This window comes from Passer domesticus, chromosome 3 (genome assembly GCF_036417665.1).
Source record: "Passer domesticus isolate bPasDom1 chromosome 3, bPasDom1.hap1, whole genome shotgun sequence".
Classification (NCBI taxonomy): domain Eukaryota; kingdom Metazoa; phylum Chordata; class Aves; order Passeriformes; family Passeridae; genus Passer; species Passer domesticus.
The window spans coordinates 70,396,568-70,422,164 of record NC_087476.1 but is presented as its reverse complement, the minus strand read 5'-3'; the positions used below and the strand labels follow the sequence as shown (position 1 = coordinate 70,422,164).

The 25,597-nt window shown below is 41.4% G+C and overlaps 1 protein-coding gene across 2 annotated transcripts in view; it reads left to right on the top strand.

Moving 5' to 3' along the window:
• The window catches only part of SLC35F3 (solute carrier family 35 member F3), a 170,360-nt gene that overhangs the window by 95,842 nt on the left and 48,921 nt on the right, over positions 1-25,597 (top strand). The window contains exon 1 of one of the 2 annotated variants that reach the window (XM_064413822.1): positions 13,280-13,771. The exons of the other annotated variant lie outside the window; for it this stretch is intronic. Coding sequence (XP_064269892.1) covers positions 13,696-13,771 — 76 coding nt within the window. The 5' untranslated portion in view covers positions 13,280-13,695. Of the gene's footprint in view, positions 1-13,279; positions 13,772-25,597 lie in introns of those variants that run through there. 2 annotated transcript variants of the gene reach the window in all.

The window sequence follows — 25,597 nt, the reverse complement described above, 5'->3', positions numbered from 1 at the left end:
CATGGAGGGAAGGAGGAGAATCTGCATCAGCAAAGCACTGATGCACATTTTTAGCTTTAAATATCTACTTAAAGCCACTCAGCAAATCACTTTGTAAGCAGCTACAAAGCTCTGAAGATCTGCTCAAGTTGGTTATGTTCAAGCTTCATTATTTGGTATTTTGATTATATGCCTGGGCACTTTTCCACAGTATGGAGCTTGAAATTGAAAAGTGCTGAGGGGTAATGTCAACATCAAGCATAATAAGCATGAAATTATGAACCATGGAATACAGCAGAAAAACACAGAATGCAAATGTATGCAAAGGTGTAATATTTGAAAGCAGCCCTCCTATTGCCATTGCTCTATCTTCAGCTGATGAGACATAGAGCCTGCTTAATATACATGACTTTTGTCAGGAATCATGGCATGTTACTGACGTGACAGATAAAAGTGTATGACTTACAATATGCTATTTTATATGACTATAATAGAAATTATTTTGTTCTGTGCTCACTTTCCTTTGTTCTTGTGAATCTGAGACTCAGTTCAAGTCATTCTTGGGATCCATGGCAAATTCCTAAGGCTCCTTCACATTAAAATATGTACTGAAGAAGGAATGTCTGAAAAGAAAAATGAGAACAAATTAAAATAAGCTCTTGGTTGAGATTTATATTAAACCATTCTGACACACTCTTTTCTCTTATGTATTACCCACAGTTGCTTTGCCTTTCTCCTCCAGACATATTAACCTACTCCTTCTTATTCAACTTCTCCCTTACTTAGGCTTTGGAGTCTCATAATCATCCTCAGTGCTGAACAGCAAAAAAATTTCCTGCAAGCCTGGAGGACCTTCTCTATTCCCTTTCATCCATCTGTATTATGTGCAACAGAAGTAGCAGTGATTCTAATTATGGAAATTCTGTAATCATTAACACTTTATAAATAATCTGTTTCTTCTTTGAGATGGTCCTATTCCAGCAGCAGATATTCTGCTCATATTCTGCTCATATCCTCTGTTACTAGCAAATTGTTGAGGATTTGGCATTCTTCAACCTGCAAATAAGCTCCCTTCCCCCATTTGCTACATTCAGGGGTACCATTTTCTGTTAATCTCTTTTTAAAATGAGGTTTGTTAATGCTTATGTGCAGCATATAAGCAGGCAGGAGAATATCAGAATCTTAGCAGATAAGTGAAAAGGGAAGCATTAATGACTTCTGTTTGCTCTTCAGTACCCTTCACCTCAAAGTTGTGCAACTATTAAAAAAAACCCCAACCAAACAAGACCAAAATGAAACAAAAAACAAAACAAAGAACACTCCCCCTCTCCCCCCCCGCCAAAAAAAAAACCCCAAAAAAACTCAACAAACAAACAAAAAACCTCCCAAAACAATAGCTGAATACCTGAACACCACAACGCTCAGCACTGATCAGGCAATCATTGGCAGTCCCTTTGTGCAGCAATTTGATCACACTGAATACATTGTACTTGTTTTGAGTTGGAAATGAAAAGGAAGCAAAATTTCTCTAGGTGAAACACAGAAAAAATGCAGCAGATTAAAGAACTTTCCCAAAGCTCCTGTTGATGGGGTTAAAGGTAGAACGTCATGGCCCTATTGCCAGTACATAGTGACATCACACTACCATTTGTAGCAAGGTTTTCAGTGAGTTTCAGTGACTTCCCTTGAAGCAGATAAAGCAATTTTGAAACTACAAACTGTCTGGAAGTGAGACCTATCTGGCTGAACTTGTTGTACATCTCTGCACACTGAAATGTAGTCATTTTACTGGTAATGCAATAGGATGTGGTGTCTCTTCAGTTACAGACTTTTCTGTTAAAAAAAAAAAAAAAACAGCGCCAAAAAACCCAATTAATAGTAGGAGGAGTAAAGATCACGTGAATTAAAATGTACAAGGGTTTGGGTGTTTGGGGTTTTTTTTCTCACTGCAGTGACACAGGAAGTGAATGATGGGAAGAAACAGGATATCCACACCAGAGATTAAAGGCTTTTCCAATGAATGTAAGATGCTCATCGCTACTTCTGGTGGTACTCAATGATTACAGCACATGATAAACATGATTCTACCAGTAAGGGTGAATTGTTTAGGATTAGTAATTACATATGACAAAGTTACGTTTGATAAGATAGTGGGGAGATAGGGATGTAGCAAGATAAAAACAAATAGCTTGGCTCAATGCTAAAGTACTTAAAATGATCAGATAGAGTGCCAATGTCTAGGTGTTGGCTGCATTGAAAAATAACATCTGTTGGAGGAGCTGTATGGTTGGTTATATACAAGTTAAAGAAGACTTTAAGTAAAAGGACTTAAACCAGTCTTGGTCCTTAGGGATTTAGACAGTTTGCAGTCAGGCATCAACTGGCAGTTAAATTGGGTGAAGCTTGATGTGGGTGGTATGGATTGACTAAAATGCAAACAGCTTATTTTCTTATCTTTGTCTACATTATACACTGACAGGGGAGGAAGAGCAGGGTCAAAACACTTCCAAGTATATAGCATTAACCTAGATGAAGCATTATTGTTATTATTATTACTATATGACACAGACTGAAGCATAGAAATTAAGGGCCAGTTTTCATTTAAATATATTCTTCTAAAAGCTAGACATTATTTTGATTATAAGAGTAGCTCTTAAATATAAGAATGAAAAAACTGTTCTGAGATCCTGGTTAACAAGCCCAAAAGTCTTTTCTCCTGTTTGACGGGCAAGAAGTTATCTCAAGCTTAGTCATGCAATGGTCTTAACTCCTTGTAGATTTAAAGCTCTGTTTTTATTCTTTCATCTATCTCACACAAGCCTTCCAGGCATAGTTCTGCAACCTCCCTTGTTCATCCAAACAATCAGGAAAAGAACACAAGATAAGCTTTTCTGATGGGTAAAAAGAAACCAAGAAAAGGCTTGTCAATTCCCATACAATAAACTTGTGTCAGGGGAGTACACATGTTTTTTCGATTAGGGTTTCTAAGTTCCTTTAAATGCACTAGCTATGTCCTATACAGTGATTAAGGACTTCAGCAAATAGGGCCTGAGAGGCCTTATAACCTTCCAGTCTCCTATAAATGCATTTGCTTACTGATATTTCCTTATTTTCTTTATGTGTCTGTTGTTGCTGTCATTTTAATGCACTCTAGAAAGTCAGTCCTAGAGAAATGCCATTAGTGGGGGAAAGACTGAGCTAACAGCAAGTCTTATGCTCATTTCTGATGAAGTGCTAGCTAGTTCCTAGTGGTGTCTGAAAGAGCCAGAGAGCCTGGGAGGAGTCTAAAGCTTTATTTTTTTTAGATCTCAGTGAGCAATACTCAATTTGTAATTACGTTTTGCATTAGAAATGCCATTATCCAAGCTGGGTGTAATTTGACACTGAAGAGTTATTTCTTTCCAGTGAGTTACTACATGAAACAAGTATAAGTTATTTGCAAGGTGTTTTGTACTTAGTTAATCAGGAATAAATTGCTTGGCTTTTGTGCTATTTATTTCCATCAGGTGGTATGGGATCTAGATTTATGTTTTGAAGCATTGAGGGACTGTATTGCCTTGGTGAAGGCTTTAGGCAGTTATGTGAAAGAAAAGCAGTTGAAAAAATACTTGCTGCTGCCTGAATTATTACACATATCTAAATAATAAAGCCCCAGCCGTGTTTGCCTCCTGCCTGTAACTGCAACAAAAAGTACTTGTGATTTTAATTACTTAAAGCAAATTCAAGTGGTTTATTAATACCAACATAACCCTAGGACAGAATTATAGTAATGTTTTATATACACTTGGGGGGATGCTGTTGGAAATAACATGCAAGGTATAAATCTGCTCTCCTGCTGCTTTTCAGTGAAAATTTAACCTGAGATCCAGACCTTCATCTGCTAGGAGTGGGAGAGAGAAGAGGAGCATGAACAGTCAACTCAGGGGGAGTGTCCTTGTTCCAGATCTCAGGAGAAAGTTTCTGCTATAGGTGCAGAGGCTGGAGCCTGTCTGATGGAGGCTCAGTGCAATTCAGAGGGAGATGGATAGGCTGTCTCTGGCCCCTGTGATCATCCAGGCATCTGTCCAGTTCCTAGCAAGGATCAGAGCACACCTCATCCTCTCATCCTACTGTAAGTGACACCAGAAGCTGATGCTGCCCCAGGGTTATGCTAAGACCACTGGGTACCAACCAAGAGAGCCTCTGATGGAGGGCAGTTGTCTCCCCATTACTCCCGCTTCATATCTCTGTGCCATACAGTGGGTGTTCCTATGGAAATATCCAAAGGATTTGTCCTGGTGACCACAGTGAAGGGGTCAAACTGCAGCTAAAGAAGTCTCTTTGCAGAAGGACACATTAACCCCTAACAATACATTATAGGACAAGAAGCCTCCTTTTAACTGAGAACTGCATTTTTAGTAGTGTGTTTTTTACTCTGTCTGAAAGGAGCAGGATCTGATGACTTCCACTGCTCTATCCAAAGCACACATGGACTTTTCTCACAATAGGCAGCTGCTTCTGTTCTTCTGGATTAACTTCATTATTTCTTATTCCCATTATGTTTTGTGTTTGTGTTCTGATGTTTGGCTTATCCTACCTGGCAGTCCTCACTTTCCTTCTTTACCTTGGATTTTTCTACCTAATGTTTTGCCTTCTTTTAGTTTTTCTGCAGATTCCTAGCTTAACATGACCCTCACTCCAACTACTCTATAAGCTAATATTTTTTGTTTGTCTACATTTTAAATTTGGTTTCTTTTTAGCTGTTTTATTATTACAGTTTTATCAGCAATGACAGTTCCAACAGAGAGTGCATTGAATGCAATAACAAAGTTCCCATTAGTTCAAAAGAAAATCAAGTGAGTCATGGGAATGTAAAACCATGTGCATAATCTCATTACAGATATCCCTGGTACTGTTAATTAATCATCCAGATTCATTCCCCAAAAGCATTAACCAAATCCAGTCTAGGAGTTGGGGGATTAAGGATAAGCAGCAAGAAGGCTTTATAAAGGGTTGTCCTATTATTGTGTGAAAGTCAGGGCTTATAGCTTAGAATGACACATCTTTGGTGCTCACAGCTATTGTCACATAAGCATGGAACCGGGAGTTTCTACTCCAGCATTTTTAAAAATCACCATGACTATTTTAACAAGATCTATAAAGATTTTGCAGTTTCTGCTAGCAAGAGACAGCATGAGCCCACTATAACTTCTTTCATCTCTTACTGCAAGAAAAGAAAGACAAGATCCACCAATGAATAATCACATTCCAAGGAAGGTTGTAGAAACTGTTGCTTTTTTGAAACACTATGTAAATTTCAAACTCCTAAATGTTGGCAGGGATCAAGCTGACAAAGGATAAAAGCTGTGTATCATAAAGAACCTCCACAAACAGCACATATATATTGTGTCCAGGTGGGTGGGGAAAAAATAGGGTAGTAAATGTAGTTAATTATTGTAGTAAATTTATGTGCCATAGTACAGTACCAGCTGAAAATAGAGAGAAGCACGAGAGCGACTAAGAGAAACCATCATTTTCTTCCTGTTTCTTTCCTGACTCCTTCACAGATCCTAAGGCTGTGGTTCCTCTGTATCTGCTGAAACCTAAGGCAATGTGTAAAACCTTCTCACCAATATCTGACCAGTATGTAAAAAATATTTTAGAGCTAAGCTGAATTTCCTATCTGAATAATTAAAAATGCAGAGTTTTTGCTTATTTTAGATTAAATTCATCAAATAGAAAATATAATGTTACAATCCTGCCTTGTTTATCCAAAGTAAACTGTTGGAAAAAAGCCTCCCATTTTCCTCCGTCTCAGCCCTCTCTTGAAGGCTTCAACAAGCACAGTTGTTGAAGCCTAAGTATACATATTATATTACAGTCTAAGTATAAGACTGAATTTAATGCAAGATATTGGGGATAGATGATACTCTTTGCTGCCCATGCATTCATCTGGTATGGCTACACTTAAAATCTGTGGAATTATTCTAGTTTTGCATGGTTCTGAATCTCCTGACTATATCCATGGTCCTTTATATAAAGTACCTTTCTGAAGGGACAAAGCAGCCATCCTAACTTTCCAGCCACAACCTCAAGCTAGTTTCCTGTCTTTAAGCCTGCTCTTTTAATCAAAACTCCCATGGCCTTGAACCAGCACAAAGGACTTACTCTTTCTTTGTGGTGCTGCCCGTGAATATCAGTCACTATACCTTTGCTGCAGGCATTCATCTGACATTGCATTGTTCAGCAATGCACTTGTGAGGTTAAAATAATTCACTTTGTAAAGATGTACAAGATTGTGAGTCAATTTATGAACATCTAGAGTATTAAGAGAGATACTTCTTAGTCTACAAAACACTGTTTCACTGTCATTTCAAAAATTCATATTTAACATGTGACCCAAAGATTTTAATTATTCTTGCACTAGTGATAAACAGCAGTAATAATATATTCATCTCCTCTTCATTAAGAAAGGGTAATAGATTATAAATATTAAGCCTGTTAGATATACTCTAATGATGAATAACAATAATGTTTGAGTGTTCTCAGGGCTTTTCAGCATAGGATCTCAAAAGCACATGGAGAAAGTAGTAGCCAAGCTTTGTCCCAAGATACTTGTGAGTAATGGGTGACAGCAGCTTAACTCAGGCCTGGTGCCACGAAGAAGGCAGAGCCTGAAATGGAGTGGGAGGATTGCACTGCCACTGCTCACTGCACACACTAGTGTGCTTTTAGATTTTACAGTAGGCATTTCCACCCCAGCATTTTCTCCCTTTTCCCAGTGTCTGAAGGCAGATACTCATCTAGGAAACAGGCTTATATTACTGTCTCATAATAAGATAGCTGGGACCCAACTATATTAGTATGTGCCCTAATGGCAGCTGAAAGGGGTAAAAGGAAAAGCTCCTCCCAAAAAAGAGAAATAGCCAGTGGGCTCAAGAAAAACAATTGGCCTCAGTAAGAGTGGGAGACTGGAGTGATTAGGATAGCAGAATAGAGAGGATATAATTACAAAGCACGTGGTGCCAAAAGGCTCATCCTATATAATTTCTTTTAAATAATATCTATGCTTGAAGGGAGAACTCAGTGTGCCAAAGTGATTGGTCTCTTTGAGGGCAATCAGCACAGCTACTTGCTTTAAGCATTTCAGTGAGCGTTCCCAGGAAAATTAACCTCTTTGCTTCCAGAGATCTGACTTGCTGCTTCCTGAGAATTAACCCAGAATCGCACTCTGCTGAAGCTCACTTGGAGCTCCTATGAGGAAGCAGGGCAAACTTGGAAAAACTGGGGAGAGGCTGTGCTTAGGTCATTATTTTTAATCCTCATCTAATTTGAATTCTTCTGGACATAGCACCATTATTGTGCAGTCAGAAATTAAATCATAGAGCAAAGGGTCTGAGAGCTTGAGAGGTGCACAGCTTCTGGACAGCGACAGCAAATTTATTGTGAGGCTGTAAATTGTGACATCTAAGACACTTCCAAAAGTCCCAGTACTAACTGTTAAGGGTTGTGATGGACATGAACAGTTAAAAAAGAAGGCACAATGGAATAGATCTTTCTGTTTGTGTAATTTTATAAATGGATGTGGCATCCAGTTCATATTGCAAGCTCTTTAGTATTGGCACTGGGAGGAATTTGACAAAGGAAAGACCTGATAAAGAAAAGAAAATGCAAAGGAAAAAAAAGAACCAAGGAAATACTGACAATAAAAAATAAGAAGAAAGACAAAGTGCAGAGTATACACAGGGGAACAGGAAAGAACGTAGTTATTTAAAGTGTTTAAAATCAGTCTTCCTGGTAAAAGGAGAACACAGGAATCAGTTTGGATCTTCTTGCTCTTACACATCCTTGTATTTTAAATAGGCAGCAATTTTCTTCCTGGCAAATATCTGGTGAGTTATTTATGTAGGTTGAAACCTTCTCCATTTCACAGGCCATTGGGAGTGCTTAAGTCCTACCTAATCTTTGGTTCGAACAGCTGGCAATAAAACTTAAATTGGACAGATTTTGTGATTTTCATTCTAGAACACTCTCTGTAAAAACAGTGACTTGAAATATGGAATACGTCTCCTCAGAAGTATCTTTACTGTTATTTTCTGAAATATTTTTGGATGCTCCTTTTTCATCTCTTATTCCTGTTCTGCCTAATACAAACTGGGTGGGCAGTGCATAGTTCTGTAAATATTCAGGTGAGAAGATGAAAAGAAATGTGATTCTGTCTTCAGTTCCTGTGGTTTGTTTTTGGATGTTTGAGGCCAGGAACATGTGCTTATTTGTTCAGACAATTCTGAAAGAACCATTTTTTTGAGGGCACAAGATCCCCTCACAGACTGAATTTATTTATTTTCTTTCTGAGTCAAATATGTTTTTTTAATCGTGTTTTTAGGTTTTAGGTATTTTTATTCTGTTTTCATATATTCCAGCTTCAGATGTTTTTCACCTACTTTTCCTTCACTGCTCAAAGTGTGAGCTACTGACAAACATGGTCTCCTGGCCTTTGTGTCTTTGTTAGAAGTCCTCCTGAACTGGGGTGTTTCAGGAGTGGAGGTTTGACTCAGCTTACACAACGTCTATGAGGGCAGAAAATGTGCACAACTACATTGAAATGCATTTCACATCCAGTGCTTTACAAAAACAACTGGCCAGGAGTGGGTTGGTGGTGAAGAATGTAGAGGTGATGCTCAGTTATTTTTAATACTGTATGTATCCTAAGTTATTGAAGGGTTAAGAAGTAATTGTTGCTGCATTGTTGATGTTGATGCAATGTATTTTTTATTAAAACAATGTACTTTTTTATGATTTGAGATGATTTAGGTCTTGTAATCAGACAATGTCCCATATACAAATATGCAAGGAAAAGCAATTGCCAGATAAACCCAGGAGGGTGTTAAAACTCTGAGATTAAATCTAGCTTTTTTCTTACATTTTGTGGAATTCACCAGTATTATTTGAAATGCAGCTGTTCTTTATGCACAAAACCAGGAGAGCTTCTCATAAAATATTGGAAATAGTTAATATTTTATGAGACTTGGAAATAAAATCCAGCAGTGCTGTCTCCTCCAGTAATGCTTACAGCAGTTATAAACAGAAAGTTAAAAAAAAATGAGAGGAAGATATTCTCACCAGGACTTTGCATCTATGTCTAGGAACTGTTGGATAGATATTGTCATGTAGACAGTCTGCAGCCCATGGGCACCTCACATGCCACTGTTATCTGTAGCACTCTCTTCTGATCAGATTGGAAGAGAAAGCATTCAGGTATGGATAGCAGTGACTCTACAGCAGAGTCCACGTGGTGCACTCTACTGAGCACCTTGGGCCAGGGAGGTTTGAATCCCTCCACTTCCTTCCTCCTTCCTTTCACAGCCTTGTTCTGTGAATTAAAGACACAACACTGAAAGTAACTGAACTATTTTGGAAGAGGGAAAATTGGAAAGACATTGTTCTTATGGCTACATTAATATTGCAGAGAAAAACTGTATGTAAATTTGACAAAAATGTGATTTTTTTCTGAGTGGAGGTTGTGAATGTAGGAGCCTGCAAACAGAATAGTGGTGGATGGTCACCAGACAGAGCATCTCAATGCAGATTTCAGAATGATTGCAGGACAGAAACCATTACTTCAAAAATAGGTAATATTTGTGTTGGAAATGTGCTTTTGACATCTGTGTTTTTTGAGCTTTGAAATAGAAACAGATTATAAAGTTATCAGTTATTGTAGCCAGCCAAAAGTAACACAGCAGTCAAGTAGAACAAGCTCCTCATAAAGAGACTGATAATTATTTGTGGACAATATTCACAAATTACTTCAAATATACTAGAGGAAAGGATAATTTGTTTCCTGGAAGGTTGTGGCCGGTGTTGGTATTATGTATGTGTTTGACTCCTAGCACGTGAATTCATTCTGGTATGAGATGGAGCCTGTTAGGAAATTGGCTACATGAGTAAAAGTCCACACTCCATTTCCTTTAAGGTTGCTAAGCACAGCAATTATTGCCCTCAGTGGTAAGGCAAGCACATAAATTAATAAATGTCCTATTAATGAGTACACTAAACATGAAAATGTCTGAACTGGGGAAATACCAATGTGCCTGTTAGCAACAGGGCATTGTGTTTCATGTTGGTTAAACAAACTAGCTAACAGGATAAAAATCAAAGGCTGTAGCACACATAACTGAGAATTTAGTTTTGTCTTGAATCTACCTTCCTGTGTAAATAAACAATCTTTCAGGAAAGGGGTTGTCATCCATAGGTTTAAAAGCAGTGTGATGCTGAGTGTTAGCACATTGTGTAAAGGTTTATATGTACAAAACCAACCCAATTACTATAATTTTTTAATCTAAAATGAAGAAGCGTAGTCGACTCTAACAAAACTAGTTCCATCAAACTACAAAGTCTACAAATTCTTCAACCTGGGCAAATTCCGACTGCCTTATCCTGAATTTTTAATCTGACCTTCCCTTTTTCACATCCTTGCTCTTGATTTCTAATGAAAGTCTGCCTTCTCTAGTTTCCAAGGTTTGAGAATTTCTTTCCACATTTGTAAAGTGTCCACAGCCCAGACATCCACCAGTTTCTCCTCCATTGCCTCCTGAATACAGGAGTGGTGTTTTAAAGGTTAAAACTCATAAATTTGACTTGAAAATTTATCCCGTGTGAATCAATTTTGCATTGCTAATACTGTAAGATGCTTACAGTAAATGAAATTAAATGTAATCCAGCAGTAAATGTGTTAAAGCTGGGGGAGGTGGGGATGCTGCAGCTACAGAGAGTAACAAGCCTGCTGCCAAATGCAGCTTTCACAGAAGAGTCCCTGGAACACAGTCCTCAGGCACCCTAGTCTTCATTAAATAAACACAACATTTTTTTTATTGTGATATGTGGCTGGTATTTTTATGCACAGTGTAAAACAGAGGCCTAGTGTGGATCTCTGGTATAAGTGTGTGTGCCTGTAAGGGTAGCAAGAGAAACCAGACTGTTGAAATGCTCAGGAGTTGGAGTTGAGCAGAGCTGTATATCAATCAGCTGTACTTCACACATACATTGGGCAAAAGAGCCCACAAGCAGTTGGATGTCCTCTCCCATGCCTTGGTTGGATACTGAATGTCCTCAATTGCTTTGAAATCTCTGGGTGACTAAACTGAACACTGAGGAGTGGAAGCTTGAGCGCTGTGGCCGTGCAAGGCATCCTGAGAGGAGGGAGGACAAGATGCCTCTTAGCTCTCCTGCAGCACCAGCTGCAGAGGGGCCAACCAGCCACAGGAGAGACTTACTGCCATACACATCTTTGATGTTTGGAGTTCCGGGCTTAAATAAAACAGTGGGAGCCTGAAATGTGTTAACAACTCTGCAAACCCTGCAGTATTACACATGGTTAAAGGAACGTGTCATCCAAAGCCCCATTTTTGCTCTGTGACTTTCTGTGTGAGCAGCACCACCCTCCAAGTAAAAGAATGTACTTAATGTGTCTTTCCTTTAACAAAGAAGAGAGCATAAGCCCTTTAGAAGGAAAGAATATAAGTGCCTAGCAACAAAGACTTTTTAACATATATACTTTTAATTCTTATGACCATCCCATTGATTACACGTATAACCAGAAGAGAAGTCTGATTATCCTTATGCAGCCATTTACTTCTGGGAAAAACTAATAACTTTTGGATGTAAAATGCTGATTTAGTGTTGTCCTCCTTATATAGCAGAGCTGAGATGATCCTGGAAGATCTGCTCAGAACAAAAGCCAGAGTTCTCCAGGTTCTGGTGTTACTTGTCCCCTGAATCTTAAGGGAGTCTCTTAAATTATGTGGCTGTATTTTAACTACCAGTGAGCCTGAAGTTTCTTCCCAAAGGAAGTGTAAAATGAGTTAATATTTTATAATGTGTTTTGAAATCCTCAGATTACAGGCACTGCAAGATCGCAAAATATTTCATGGACAGAAACATCTGAGGTGAAATCTGCCTCTCTTTATGTAACTTCTTTCAATAACCAAAAACTCTGAGAATAAATAGTGCAATGAAACAAGATGGACCCATGGTTCTCAAATGCTTATGATCTGTAAGATCCCAGGAAGCTGAATTGGTCAGACAATTCTACTAAAAATCTTGGAAATAACCATGAAAACCACCAACCATCATTTGACCAAGCTGATATTTTGTAGTCTTAGGAGTAAGTACATGATTATTTTGTTCAGAAGAATCACTTTGAAGGTAGCCTAATGATTTTTGTATGAGCTTTATCCCAAAGGTTGCACAGAAGAGGCATAGGAAGTGCTAAACACCCTGGAGCTTTGTCAGACTGCAGATCAACCGATGAGACCCATGCAAACTAATAGTGTGGGTCTGACCCCTTGAGAAAGCTCGCCTTTAAACATAAAGAACTTTCTAGCCAGCACAAGTAAGGTGGTGTTTTCCCACGGTTTCCTATAAAGTCTGTCAGGACTGATTTTCAATAGCTACTATTTATATAATTAAAGAATACTTTGGAATGTTTGTGGAGTATTGATGGCTGCCCAGTCTTGTTTGCAAAGTACACTCATTTTAATTTGACCAGATCTTAAGAAATGTTGAGTATTTGCGCCCTGTCTGCTGACGCATCTCAGTTTGGAACCTGGTAAATCTGCAGAGTATTTTCATATCCACAGAAAAAAAATCACAAGGATTAATGGGTGCTGAGGTCACTGTGCTCAGCATCTTGTGAATTCTGGTGCTCTGCTTACAGTGATATAAATTTATTTTACATCTTTCGTACTCATTCCTTGTGGTGAGTTCTCTCCTGAACCCACTTGCATTAAGTCTCATTTATTAATGCCAGATAGATTTTTGTGCTCTGACAGAAGGGTAGCTCTATCACATGTTGTTGGTATATCATGATTGGGGATCTTAAAATTATTGGCGAAAAAACCAAAAACACCATAAAATGTTGCTACATACAAGCATCCAGTTGTGACATATGACATTTTATTTAATGTGTGTGGGTATGGACATACTTCTTTTTGTGCCTCAAAAGAAGTTGTTAAATTGTGGTAAGAAAGCTGAAGAGTATGGGACAGCAGGTGTTGGAGTATTATTGGTAAAACCATGGAACATCTCATCTTGGCTGCTGGGTCGACTTTTGGTCTCCCCCCAAAAGGATACAGGAGGAACAGAAAAAGGCTGTGGCGAGGATGGCAGAAATTACTAAAGGCACGGATGAAAATTGACCCAGAATACTGTCTGGATTGAAGGAAAACAAAGCAGGGGTAATACTGAGTAAATGATGAGAGTAAATTCTCCCTTCCCCTCAGACAGTGCGAAGAGAACTAAGCAGAGCGTGATGAGCCAGGAGCCCTTTCCGTGCGGTGCAGGAGCCCAGCGCCAGCAGCCACGGCCGGGGATCGCGGCTCGCTCCGGGGATCCCTGGCTGTCCGCAGCCGCATTACGGTCCCGGCTCGCTGCGACCTCCGCGGGAGCCGGCCGGGGTCCGGCGCCGTCCGGGGGCTGCGCAGCGCCTCCCCCGCCGCGACCCGGGGGGCGGCCCCGGGAGCCCTGGGGGCGGGCGGGGGGGCCGCGCCGCTGACGTCGGGTTTGCAGCAGCCCCGAGCGGCAGCGGGCGGGCGGCGAGCCCCAGCCCCCGCCGCCCGGTGCTGCGGCAGAGGGCGGCGGGCCGGGAGCCGAGCCGGGCAGCGCCGCCGAGGAGGGCTCCGGCGGCGCCAGGATGTAGGCGCGGGGCGGCGGGGAGCTGCCGCCGGCGACGGGCTCGCCATGAAGAAGCATTCGGCCAGGGTGGCCCCGCTCAGCGCCTGCAACAGCCCCGTCCTCACCCTCACCAAAGTGGAAGGTAAACCACGTCGCTGCGAGCGGGACGAGGGTATCCCGGGGAGACGGGGCACGGCGAGCGGGGATGCTCCGGGGGGACCGAGCGCGGTGCTGGGGCGATGCCCGGCGGCGGGGACTGCGCGACTCCTGCGCGGGCGGTGCGAGCCCACGGGGCGCGCAGCTTCCCCGCCGCCGGGCACCGCCGCGCTCAGCCCCGTCCGCCGCCCTGCTCAGCCCCCGCTCTTTCCTCGCCCTTACTCCAGAGGCAGAGCGCCTCTCCGGACCTCCCCTCGGGACGCGGGAGCAGCCCCCGAAGCCGTGGGCAAGTATCTGCCATGCAGGACCCTTGGCAGGAGGGAAGGAAGATGCTCGGCAGATTTGTTCTCCCGATGTAAGGAACACAGCCCCGTGTTCCAACCATCTGTCCTCACCTCTGTTTGCCAATCCAGCTGCATGGTAGCCGTGGAGTTGGAGTCTTATGGCCAGGAGGGACATAAGAGCCGAAGAGCAATGGGGGCTGGCAGACCTTTAGGGACCACAGGGACCTTTGAAGACATCCAGTGATCGTGGCCAGGGACCTTGAAAAGGGCACTGATGTGCTCAGAAGGGTTCCCTGGAGAAATCTGAGGGTGAAGAGTTGTTTGCTTGGGTAGAAACCTGTAAGCCATGTCCTAGAGATGCAGGGGTGATGCGAAGGCAGGGTGTGGGTCAGGGAGAGGAGCCTGTCTGAAGGATGGATACAGAGCTCTGTTCCTGAAGGAAGAGCACAGGGAAAGCTGCTGGTTTGGGGGATGCCACTGGGCTATGTCATTGGTTGAGAAAATGGTGTTGGTGAAAGCAAAAGGTTGGCATGGGGGAATGGGAGGAGAGGCAGAAAAGGGATGAGCAGAGTGAGGCAAATAGAAAGAACAGCTTAAAAAAGGGAATGATTGAATGTAAGACATAAAATGTGAATGTGAGACTGCAGAGAAAGCTCATGAAAAGGAAAAAACTAGTACTGAAAAACTGAGAAATTAATAAAGGAAAAGAAAAAATGGTAGCAAAAGCTCTTTTGAGCAGAATGCAGAAGTGTGCAAGAGGAGAAAAGGAACTAAAAGCACCAAGTAACAGTGGAAAGTAAAGAGTACCTGAAGGTTCTTTCAGTTCATGGAATATTCAGCTGTTGCATTCCCATAACATAAAAACTACCTATGGCAGAGATAGGAAAAGGGATCCCAGTTTTCTGATGGAAAGAGCACGCCTGATCTTCATTACACTATAATTAGATTTTTTAAAGCCCTTGGAGTTGACCCCATGCATGGTGGAGTGTTTCTCTTGAGGTTCGCATTGGAGGCTCCTCTGGGCTAGGAGCTCGTCTCCCTTTCTTTTGGTGCACTGCACAAGCTTTATGAATCATAAATAATAATAACCTACCAGGTTCCAGCTTTGAAATGTGGGTCATCTCATTCCTCTTTTACCAGTTCAAATACAGTTTATTACCTACCTTATATAGAAACAGAAGCAGAGCAATCTTTCACTTTGCCATAAAATTGAATCCTTTCAAGCGTTACCATGTCTGCTCTGCATACCAGCTCTCAGATACCCTATTTCTGCCCACCAGGGACTTTGTTGACCTAGTTGGACTTTTCCTTCTTTACTTCAGATTCCTTCTTCCTTTATCATCAGTGGCAAAAATCTAAATTGCCTTGATGGTGTAGGATAGGGTCTGGAGTTTCTTTCCCTCTCTTTAATGAAACAGACTGGCTCCTTTTGAGAGCTTCCTTTTCCAAACCAGTTGACAACATTTCTTTTCAGACTAACATTGACTAATTTTGCCAGCTGGTGTTAAAGCCATATAAAAAATATGTGTAGCTATAGGCAAAAATAAAGTGAGACAGCTGGCAGCTGTGGACTGCTGACTTCCTTTGTCCTGGCTGCCGTACCTCTGGCAAAGATTTGCCTTCCTCTGGTAGTCCAAGTCCATTGCAAAGGCACAGACAATGCTAAGAGCAAGACAACAGAAACTTTCATCTGCTTCATAGTTATGATTATTTTCTCCCCTATCAACCGCCATCAAAGTGTTTCAAGGATCTTTGGCAGAACCACTAGGAATATGTTTCATTCTGGGATGGTTAGCCAAGAGGAGCCTTTCATTGATATGCATTGCTGTAAAGCCCTCCAGCATTCCTTGTATTTTCCTGCCAGTGCAGTGACTTCTTTGCTTTAAAAGGAAGATAAGGACTTTGTGCGTTCAGAAGCGTGACTGCCATTTCAAATTATTTCGGAGATTGAATCATCAGTATGCTCGGAGCCTGCTGTACCAGCACTCTTAAAGACAACTCTGTCTACATCCATTGCTCAGGCAGGCAGTAACCATACCATGTGTTTTCTGTGCCTGATACCATTGTACACCCTTCGTATTTTGAGAACTGTATGCTTGGTGCCTGATTTGTTCTTGTTCTTTCTTCTGTTATTTTTCTCACCAATTTCTGTCCACACTGCAGTGGCCTTTCCTCTCAGACCAGCCAATTGACTGGTTTCACCCTATTTGTACATGAAAGCACAGTGTGTTTTGAGGACTGATTTCTCTTCCCCAGGAAGGTAAATATCTCCATTTTTGTTCTGCATCTTAAGATCTTCCAGAGACAGGTAACATCAGCTTTGACAAAGAACTGCAGAACAATCACCACACCTGAGAAAACACATCCTCCACTTAATTAGCCCCTAGTAGGAGCTGCTTATTCCTAGGCTTTCAGCACCAAAGAATTGCTATTGCAGCCTCCCCTATAGCACATTTCCTCTGCACTGTTCTGTCAGGAATGACTGGCTGGTGATATTCCAAGTTTCTTATAAAAAAGACACCTCTCTGCTATCAGTTATTGCACATAAACATCTAAACTGATTGATGTGGAACCAGATGAACCACATGTTCAGCTGGAGTAACCCTGCCTGTATTGCTGGAGTTGCAGGGACTTGTATAAGTATGAACGAGAAATAAATTTGGACTTTAGTATATTGGCATGCCTGCAGGGAATTCATCACGAGCATATCAACACTGTAATCACTTTAATAATCAATCTTTTTCACTTCTTTAGCAAGCACAAACTAAAGATCCCAAGCACAGCAAAAACTTCCATGAGTAGCAGTCGGCTTCTTTAAGAGAGGAGATTCTTATTATCCTCATTTTGCAGATGCAGCAGCTGAGAAACTGCAGAATGAAGCAACTTGCCTAAAAACAACAGCACATCTTTTGACAGAGCAGGCGAGAAAAGACCTACAGTAGATAGGAATAGACTGCCAAACTTCCTACACCTATCTTTGTGGTCATGAGGGCCATGGATAGATACAACAAGGGTCAGAGAAGCCTTAGTCTATTGAAATCAGTGACTAAAGCTTCCTTTTAGGGAAATAAGCTCAAATGATGCACAAATACATTTCTGAATAAATACTGAGTAACTATTAGCAGCATTCTGCTGGTGGCATCCAAAGGTTTTGCTAGTTATGCAATGCTTGTACGACTGAGCACTAGGGCAGGCTGTGTGAACATCTCACCCAGGACTTCACAACTGTAGAAGCAAGATTTGGTGGCCACTGATCTTTTTCCCATGAAAGCCATACATGACAGACCTATGCAGTGCTCATGCATCCTAGAAGACAGAAGCAGCTGGTGACCAGGAGAGGCTGGTGTTTTAGTGGCTAAGGAATTTGTGTTGGCTTCTGCATGGAGAACTTATTTTTGAAAGTGTTCACTTGTGTTCAGGCTGCCTCTCTGCACAGGGGACAGTGTTCAGTGTGAGCGGTCAGGGTACCTTAACCCACCTGGTTCTTGCTCCTTAGCTATGGTAGCAGTTTTCTCCTTCTCCTGACCAGAACTGGTGAAGGTGCTGGTGACAAATTCACATGAATGGGGGTTTAGGTTTGCTGTGTGTCTGCTTCTCCTTTGGACCTACCAGCATGCACCCCATTACCACAGGATAATGTCACTTACTCAGCTGACAGAAAAGCAGTGCCTTCTTCCGTGGGTACGGAGTGTTAAGTACACATGGACAGTAATTACACTCTGGCTTTAGCCCAAGGCAGCTTTTGCCCAATTTTTGTATTCCTTGCAATATTTTCACTTAGTACAACAGCACATTTGAGCAGATAGCCAAGATCTTGTTCCAAAGGCGTGAGGAGTTTCTTGTTGCATAACACCTGGCTCACTTCCCAAATGGCACCATGCTTTCTTAGGCTTTAAGCAGCCTCAAAATGAACTGCTCTTAGCTGTGCTAGCTTACTCACTGGGGAGTCCCTCTAGCTTATCTTTGATCATGTCCCCCTGGTTGTTTTGTCTGCTGTCTCGCCTGTGCAAACTCATGAGTTATAGGTTTGGAGGTGACTCATTACTTCTGCATTGTGTCCCCTCCTCAAATAATACAAAAATAAAATAAGACCATTTTGATGTTACTAAACTAATGCCAAGGCAGTTTTAATGCATCACAAAGCAGAAAGAGAAGTTATTAAAGATTTATCTAAGATTCCTTACTTTAGTAGCTGAAATGAGACAGTGTGTACACACAATGGACAAACAGTAGTTTCATTTTGGTAGTTTCATTAGTTTCATGGAACTTAAGAATGACAGCATCCATTGGATCATCTTCTCAGTCCTTCTGTAGATCACAGACCATTACATTTCACCCACTTTCCCCTAAATGAAGTAAGGTGCATTTTGTAGTCATCTTGAATCAATTTAGGCATTTGCTTTCAAAAAATAAGCAGATTACTAATCCACCTATTTAATTATAGGCTTCTCCCATGAGAAATTGGAACAAGAACCAGTAAAAAATAAATCTGAAGTCACCAGAAGATATTATTCACTGTCTCCTGTATTTTAATTTTATAAATCTTGTAAAAGAAATCTTGTACTTCTTTCCTGATGGCTGACAATTGTAAACAGTAGGATTTGTAGCTTGGTGTAAGGAGAGTTCCAAAAAGACCCCTAGTTCAACATAAAAGTCTAAGTTAGCTCCACATGTATTCCCCAGCAATTTCCCAACAACAAGGCTCATACATAGGATTATTTATGTTGTTGCTTTCCTAGCACATTATACTCAGTACAGCATATTCACTTATGTAGGAAGCAACTCTCTCCGCTTGGCTGGAGCACCACTGCCAACCTTTAGTCCACAGCTCAGTTAATCTTTGTTAATTATAAACTGTGAGATGCCACTGCAGACCTGGATAGCATCCTGCAGAAGGAGGAATTTGGCCAATGAAAGAGTAGGTTCACTTTGTAGTCTTCGCTGAGCTTTGCTGACAGCCACTGCGGCATAAGATCAAAGGCAACGGGAAACAAGGTGTTTCCAGCAGTGCAGGGCTGGCTTGCCTCTAGGCAGGGCTGCCCATCATCTATTGGAGAAATCAGGTACCCAATTTCCCATGTTAGCTGCCTGGTTCCAAACACATGGATCTCCTCTATCTGGACATAATGCAGGGGTACCCAGCCTGGAAATTTTGTGAGCCTTACTCAAGGCATGAATTTTGACAGGAGATCAAGCACCCTTTGGTTATACAAAAGTTGTATGTTGGCTCTTCTGGAAGTGTTAGGTATACATTTAGTTCAGTTTCACTACTTCTGACCCTAAGCCTCCTCAACTGAATAAATCCAAACAAGTGTGAGCTCTGTAAGCCTTGTCATTCAGTCATGAAAAGTAAGAAGTGAGGAGGTAAGAGCTCGAAATGCCTTTTCCACAATCACCTCAAATTCCCTAGCACAACTCTCAGTAAGGGTAATATTTAATTTGTGACTGAAAAAGGCATGAGTCTGTCTTCTGTAGCTGACTGAAACAAGTGAGGAATGGTGGGTTGCAAAAGCCTTTCTCACTGCAAAGAGGATGAGGCAAGTATCAGAGAGAAAATAGAAACTAGAATTTTTGCACGCAATGTATTTTTGCATGGAGTTACAGTGAGTACCTCAGTGCCCACATGGGCCTAGCCAAACCTGTATTTTTTTAAAGGAGACTCAGCTTTTGATGAGTTTGCTGCTGAGAGGTGAGGAGGCATCTCTTCTTCCTTCCAGGAGATCATTGAGTAAATCATGTGGGGACTTCTGTGGATATACGTGCATTACTCTAACCACTGTGAGCACGCTCAAGTCCATGTCAAGTCCTCACTAGTATCTAGTTATTGGTTGACAGAGAACAGACTACTTGATCTGAACTTAGGACCTAAGAAAAGCATTGTGTTTGAGGTTCAATATCATGTTAAGCTGTTAGCTTCTAAGAGAAAAATCAGGTGGAGTTGGAATTCACTGTGGAAGAAACCAATGGGCCATAGCAGAGTCTTCTGTCTAAAACTGTGCTTACTTGAAAGCCAGGCAGCTCTGGGTTTTTGAAAGCTCCTCAAGAATGAAAGAACATTATCTTGTTTTGGATAAAGTGCAGTCATCAAAGCCTCCACAGTTAGCATGAATTCACTTATCACCCTGTATATATGTGCTGATATAAATGTGCTTTTTATATTAGTATATAAGTAATTGAATTCCCTTGGAGATAAAACTATTACTCAAGAAAGACATGTAGCACTCAAATGCCTGGATAATTATTACAGTAGCTTCCTGCAGAGAATCCAGACTGTTTTTTTACCATCTCTCAACCCTTTATTCAGTCTGAAATTTGAACAGACTGATCAAAATTTGCCCAGAATACAGTTTTGCTTATATCTGAACTCCTCAAAGTAAGTGGTTAAACTCCCAGTGACCTCACCAGGTAACTCACTGTAAGATTCAATCCAATTTTTATTGAAGAATGGAATGCAGAATAATATCAAGAACACGTAACTTATAATCAGGGTTACTCCTTGCATGTGGTTACTTTCCAGTCCCAAATGGTGCTACTGTAAAAAGCACCCAGCATCTTCCATTTTCACTGTGGATTCTGGTCATGAATTCTGATTAATAATAAGGACAGTATTCAGGGGAACTCCTCACCTCATAAAATTCAAAGTAGAATATCATATTCAGGCCCCTTTGAATGCAGCACTTTTAATGGAATTTCAAGGCAGTTGCCTCTGAAGATTAATTAAATGGATTAAGGTCCAAATTGCTGCAGTATGAAGTTGATAACTTTTTATATATCACTAACAGGAATTAAAATATGTATTTTGCAGAAAGCCTTGCTGGCACATTTGACAGAGGCAGAAGGGCATATGTATGCTAGGGAGGAGAATTTGGCATATCTTCAAAAATATGTGGAGATTATTTAATTCCACCTCTTAGTAAGTTTAGATATAATATTTAGCACAGGATAAAACAGGAATTATTATATATTAACCATCAGTGATAAACCCCACTATATCTGTGAATTATACTTCAGGATATGAGAGTACCTCCTGCAAGAAATTTAGGCCTATTTAAAACAAATCAAGCTATATGGATGATCTGGTGATATCAGTAATATAGGACAGATTTCCACAGATGAGAATCACCTTGATTGTCAATGAACCAAAAGTCCTATTTTCTACCCTGCTGAAATTAAAGTGAGAGAATCACACAAGTTTGAATAGCCTGCACAGATTATTGTAACACTTTAATAATTAGTTAATTTATACTGAGAATTTCAATAGCAGAAGAGGGTCTGAGCTCAGGAGGCTTTTTTTTTGTTTTGAGTTTTTGTTCATGCAATTTTCCTTATTTTCATATACCTACATCCCTTATTCTGCAGCCTCAAGCAAATTCAAACCTTCTGACCTAATAGGTTAATACCCTGTGTTTGTTCTTTAAAATAATTCTATTGTGAACTTTAAAACTATTTTCTGTATTTATTTATTCTTAATTTAGTAATTCTATTTCATGATCAAATTAAGTAAAATTATTTTTATCTCATACCCTAAAAGCAAAGTATTTAAAGAAAGCACTTTAAACTTTTCTCAAATAGCATCTAAAAATCCATTTGTGCAATGCTGTATTCACCAAATATTGTAATTTAAAACCTTATTTAATAAGGTTTTATGGGGTTTTGTAATTTTTCCATTGTGATACATTATTGATATTCAGTAAAAGATAGAGTACTGATCTTTTAGACCTTCAGCCCCAACCATGGTTGAAAAACTGGGGAACTGTGAGCAAACCCAAAGTCATTCCAGTGCTGTGTTACAGTCCCACACACCAGCCACCCACAGGGACTCACAGCTTTCCTGTAGGAATCCAGGAGCAGCTTCCTCAAAAATCTCATGCAGCTGCCATATGGGCCTGACCAAAAGTCCATCGGGTCCTGCCTCCAGCTTGGTGGAATTGAACAGGAACATGTATTTTCTAGCCATTCGTCTCTCACAGTGTGGGCGTGCTGAGAGCTGCAGCTTGCCCAGATGTAGAAAAATATTTTTTTTCTGCTTTGTTCCTAGTAATTTTTGGCAGTTATTTTTTTTTTCACTTCTCTTGAACACTGAGTTGCACTTTCCTATGGAGCGTCCTGTGAAGAGCTCATAATCCCTGGTGGCCAGAGGCCATCACCAAGCGCGCAGCATGTGGGTTTGTTTACTGCACCTCTTTATCAGCACACGTCTCCATCTGCCAGTGTATGACCCAGTCACATCATTCCTCATCCCCTGCAGCTGGCCACTGCCCTTGCTGACCTGCCTAGCTTCACATCATTAGGAAGCTTTGTCACCTTGTGTCTCAGTCCCATGGTGAGGTAGCTGTGGTAAATGGTGAAGAGTGCAGTTCCCACCACAAACCTCTGCAGAGCTTTGGCCGCTTCCCCCATTGCTGTGCATGCTCCTCATTGGTTTCCTATCCTGTACTGAGCCTTCCATCCATGCCAGCACTTTCCCTGTCTGCCTATTTTCCGTAGGGCTCTTTGGAGTGGGATTTTTTTCAGGATCCTCTTCAAAACCTGGAAAGGATAGCAGCATCTCCTTTATCAATGTGCCTGTTGACCACTGCCAGAGAGCACTGGTGAGGCTGCAGGATGAATCATCTGGTTTGCCCACTACATAATGCTGTCCTTTATGCTAAGATGTCCGTCCTAACTATTGCTCATTGTCTTTAGTACTTGCCACTCTGTTTCAAAGCTGAGTTGGTGCATAAGTGGCTGAAACCTTTCCTTCAAAAACTGGAGGTGGAGTGTGTGCCCCTCTTCAGTAGATCAGTGCATAGAGCAGCCTTCCACCCCTCTGCTAGGAGCAGGAAATCCATCTGCCAAAAAAACTGTCCCCTCCAAGGCCAGGGGAGCCCAAATAGCTGCAAAACTGGTTGGCTCAGAATAGAAAATATCCTTAATTATTAGGAAAACATAAATTCAGGAGGTCACTTGCCCCGAGGATAAAAGGTGAGGACCTAGCCTTGTTCCAGTGACTTCTTCAAATACAGAATAGAGATTTTTCTTGGAGATGACTCCCAAAATGAGAGATGGGAAATCCCAAATGTGTCTTTGAATCCTGAGTCTGGGTGTAAGAGAGGCACATGGGTGTTAGGAGTCATGGTCCTTTGGCATGCCCAGGACCAGATTCTTTGGCATCTGATGAGCTCTAGTGGGATTGTGAGGAGGTTACAGCTGCTACAAGCAGCTTTGGCAAAGCTAGAGCTAATTTGGAAAATGAGGGAATGTCCCTTGATGCAGAAGTTGGTCTGTGTATGCTCTCATTACAACTGTGCAGGAAGGTTGATACATGGAGATTACTGGCTTCAGAAATGAAACATTAACAGTTTCTCAAAACCAGACACCAGGATGACCTGTGAAAGGAGAGGCCATCACTGACAATGGCACAAGAAAGCTGCGCTGGGTGGTCTGCCAGGCAACAAGTGTGTCCCTGAGACCTCACTCTTTAACCTGACTGACTGCAAAGAAAATGCCTGGGCAACAAATCTGAACAAATATCAACATTTCAGGTTTAGACAGCTACAGTGGTAATTAGAGATGTAAATCACTTTGTGAGTTTGGTATTTCATCCTCTCTTCACAGGATGATGCCTCAGCTGGTTTTTAACAGCTTAGTTCAAAAATCTTGAACATCTAAATAATGCATGGTTAGTGTGGTAGGAACAGGGTAAAAACTGTGATAGGCAGGAATGGGATAAAAACAAAATTTGAGGAGTTTGTGAGTCTGATACTGAGGCAAATAATACTGGGTATCCAGAAGACCACCATCAGAAGCCATGTGTGTGTTCTCAGGTATGTTGGCTCTAATTGTCTCCCACTGATCTCTCCATGTAGTAAATACTGGGTGAAGAAGTCGCACAGCATTCAAGGCTGTGAGAACATGCCTTGGTAGTATCTGGCCATGATCCCTCTCCATGTCACAGATTTCTAGAGCTCTAACTACGCTGAGGATGAGGCACAGTCTCACAGGACTTCCCTCAGCTCTTTCTCCCCCCTTTATGATAAGCGTATATTTTTGCAAGCTTTACAAACTGGTTCTGCGCAATGCTCAAGCAGTTACAAAACATTTGACAGGCTGGCAAAATGGAAATACCTTCAGGATGTCTCATTTGTAATTGTCAGAGAAATGTGTAAGGGTTGGTTTTTTTTATCTGAACTTTTTCTAGAAGCCTGATTTAAAGAACTGTTTGAGAATATGCTTACTTTGAAGCACATTCCTAGCCTGGGGAACCTGGAAGAGCTGTGCATTATCATTAGGTACATGTTTTGGTCCCTAGTAGGCAGGACCTTCATTTGTAAGGGTCACTTTCTCACTCTGAAGGGTTGGAAAGGGCACCCAGCACTTGTGTAATGCTTCCTTCCCTGATTTGCTGACTAGCTGACAGCTGCTAAAGCAGGTCATTGATGACAGCTAAATATGTTCATGTGGCACTGCACAGCTCTGAGTCCACCAGCGCTGTCTGTGGTGGCTTTACCCTCTGCTCCTGACAGCAGTGGTGGAGGGGTGGGACTCATCTCACCCTGCTTCAGACACCCACACCAGAGACACCTACTTCCAGCTCGTCGCCCCAGACTGTTTGGAGCTGGTGGAGAGAAACAAGCACTCAGAGGGAGTGATTCATCTGGCTCGTTTTAATCATCCACTTTAGGAGGAGATAAATCGTGCTATGGAAATGTCTTTTTTCTGTCTACTAACTATGCAGAAAGTGTAAATCACTGTCTCAGATGCACAAGTCTGCATGGCAGATGTCTCAAACTAAGAAGATGAATGCCACCCTTGGTTTTTATCAGTATCATATTTTTAATACACACATTCAGGTACAGTGTGGTCCTTCAGTAAGCCCTTTAGCTGTCTAGCTGTGCACAGGAGTCTTAAGACTCTTGTACAGACTTTAGAAGAGGCCTGGACAGCCTATTTAAAGGTGTTACCTTTAATGGTTTAAAGTGTAGTGCTTTCCCACACCTCTCTTGCTTCATGGCCTTTAGCTGGGTCTGTGGAGTAAATAGTTTGGGTATAGTTGGCCCTTTCTACAGGTATCCAAAGTCACCTGATAGGGGTCTTAGCCATAATAGAAGAAACAGAAGGAAACAGCTGTTTTCTGAGGCTAATGGCATTGGCAGTAGCTTTGGGGATTATTTCCTTCCTTTGTTTCTGAATGCAGAGGTTGGACTAAAAAGGGAAGGAGGAGGAATGGTTCCATTTGGGATTTATGAAAAAGGAAAACGCATGAGCAAGAGGGACAATGAAAAACCAAAATTAGTAAAAGCAAGATAGGCATTTTTCCTCTACCTCAGTATCTTAATTTGCTCTTTGGGGGGATACAGTAGCATACAGAGCAGTTTGCTGCAGGAAGCAATGGAAGAAACCCATTAAAAGTCTGCAGAACTAAAATTCTTCAATGTCCTGCCTCATCGATTCTAAAAAGACAATTTCCTATCTTTAAATTCATGTGCATTCTGTTGCCAGCTGACTCTTTTGCAGTGTTAGAGAGAGAGAGAAGCTTTTCAGCCATG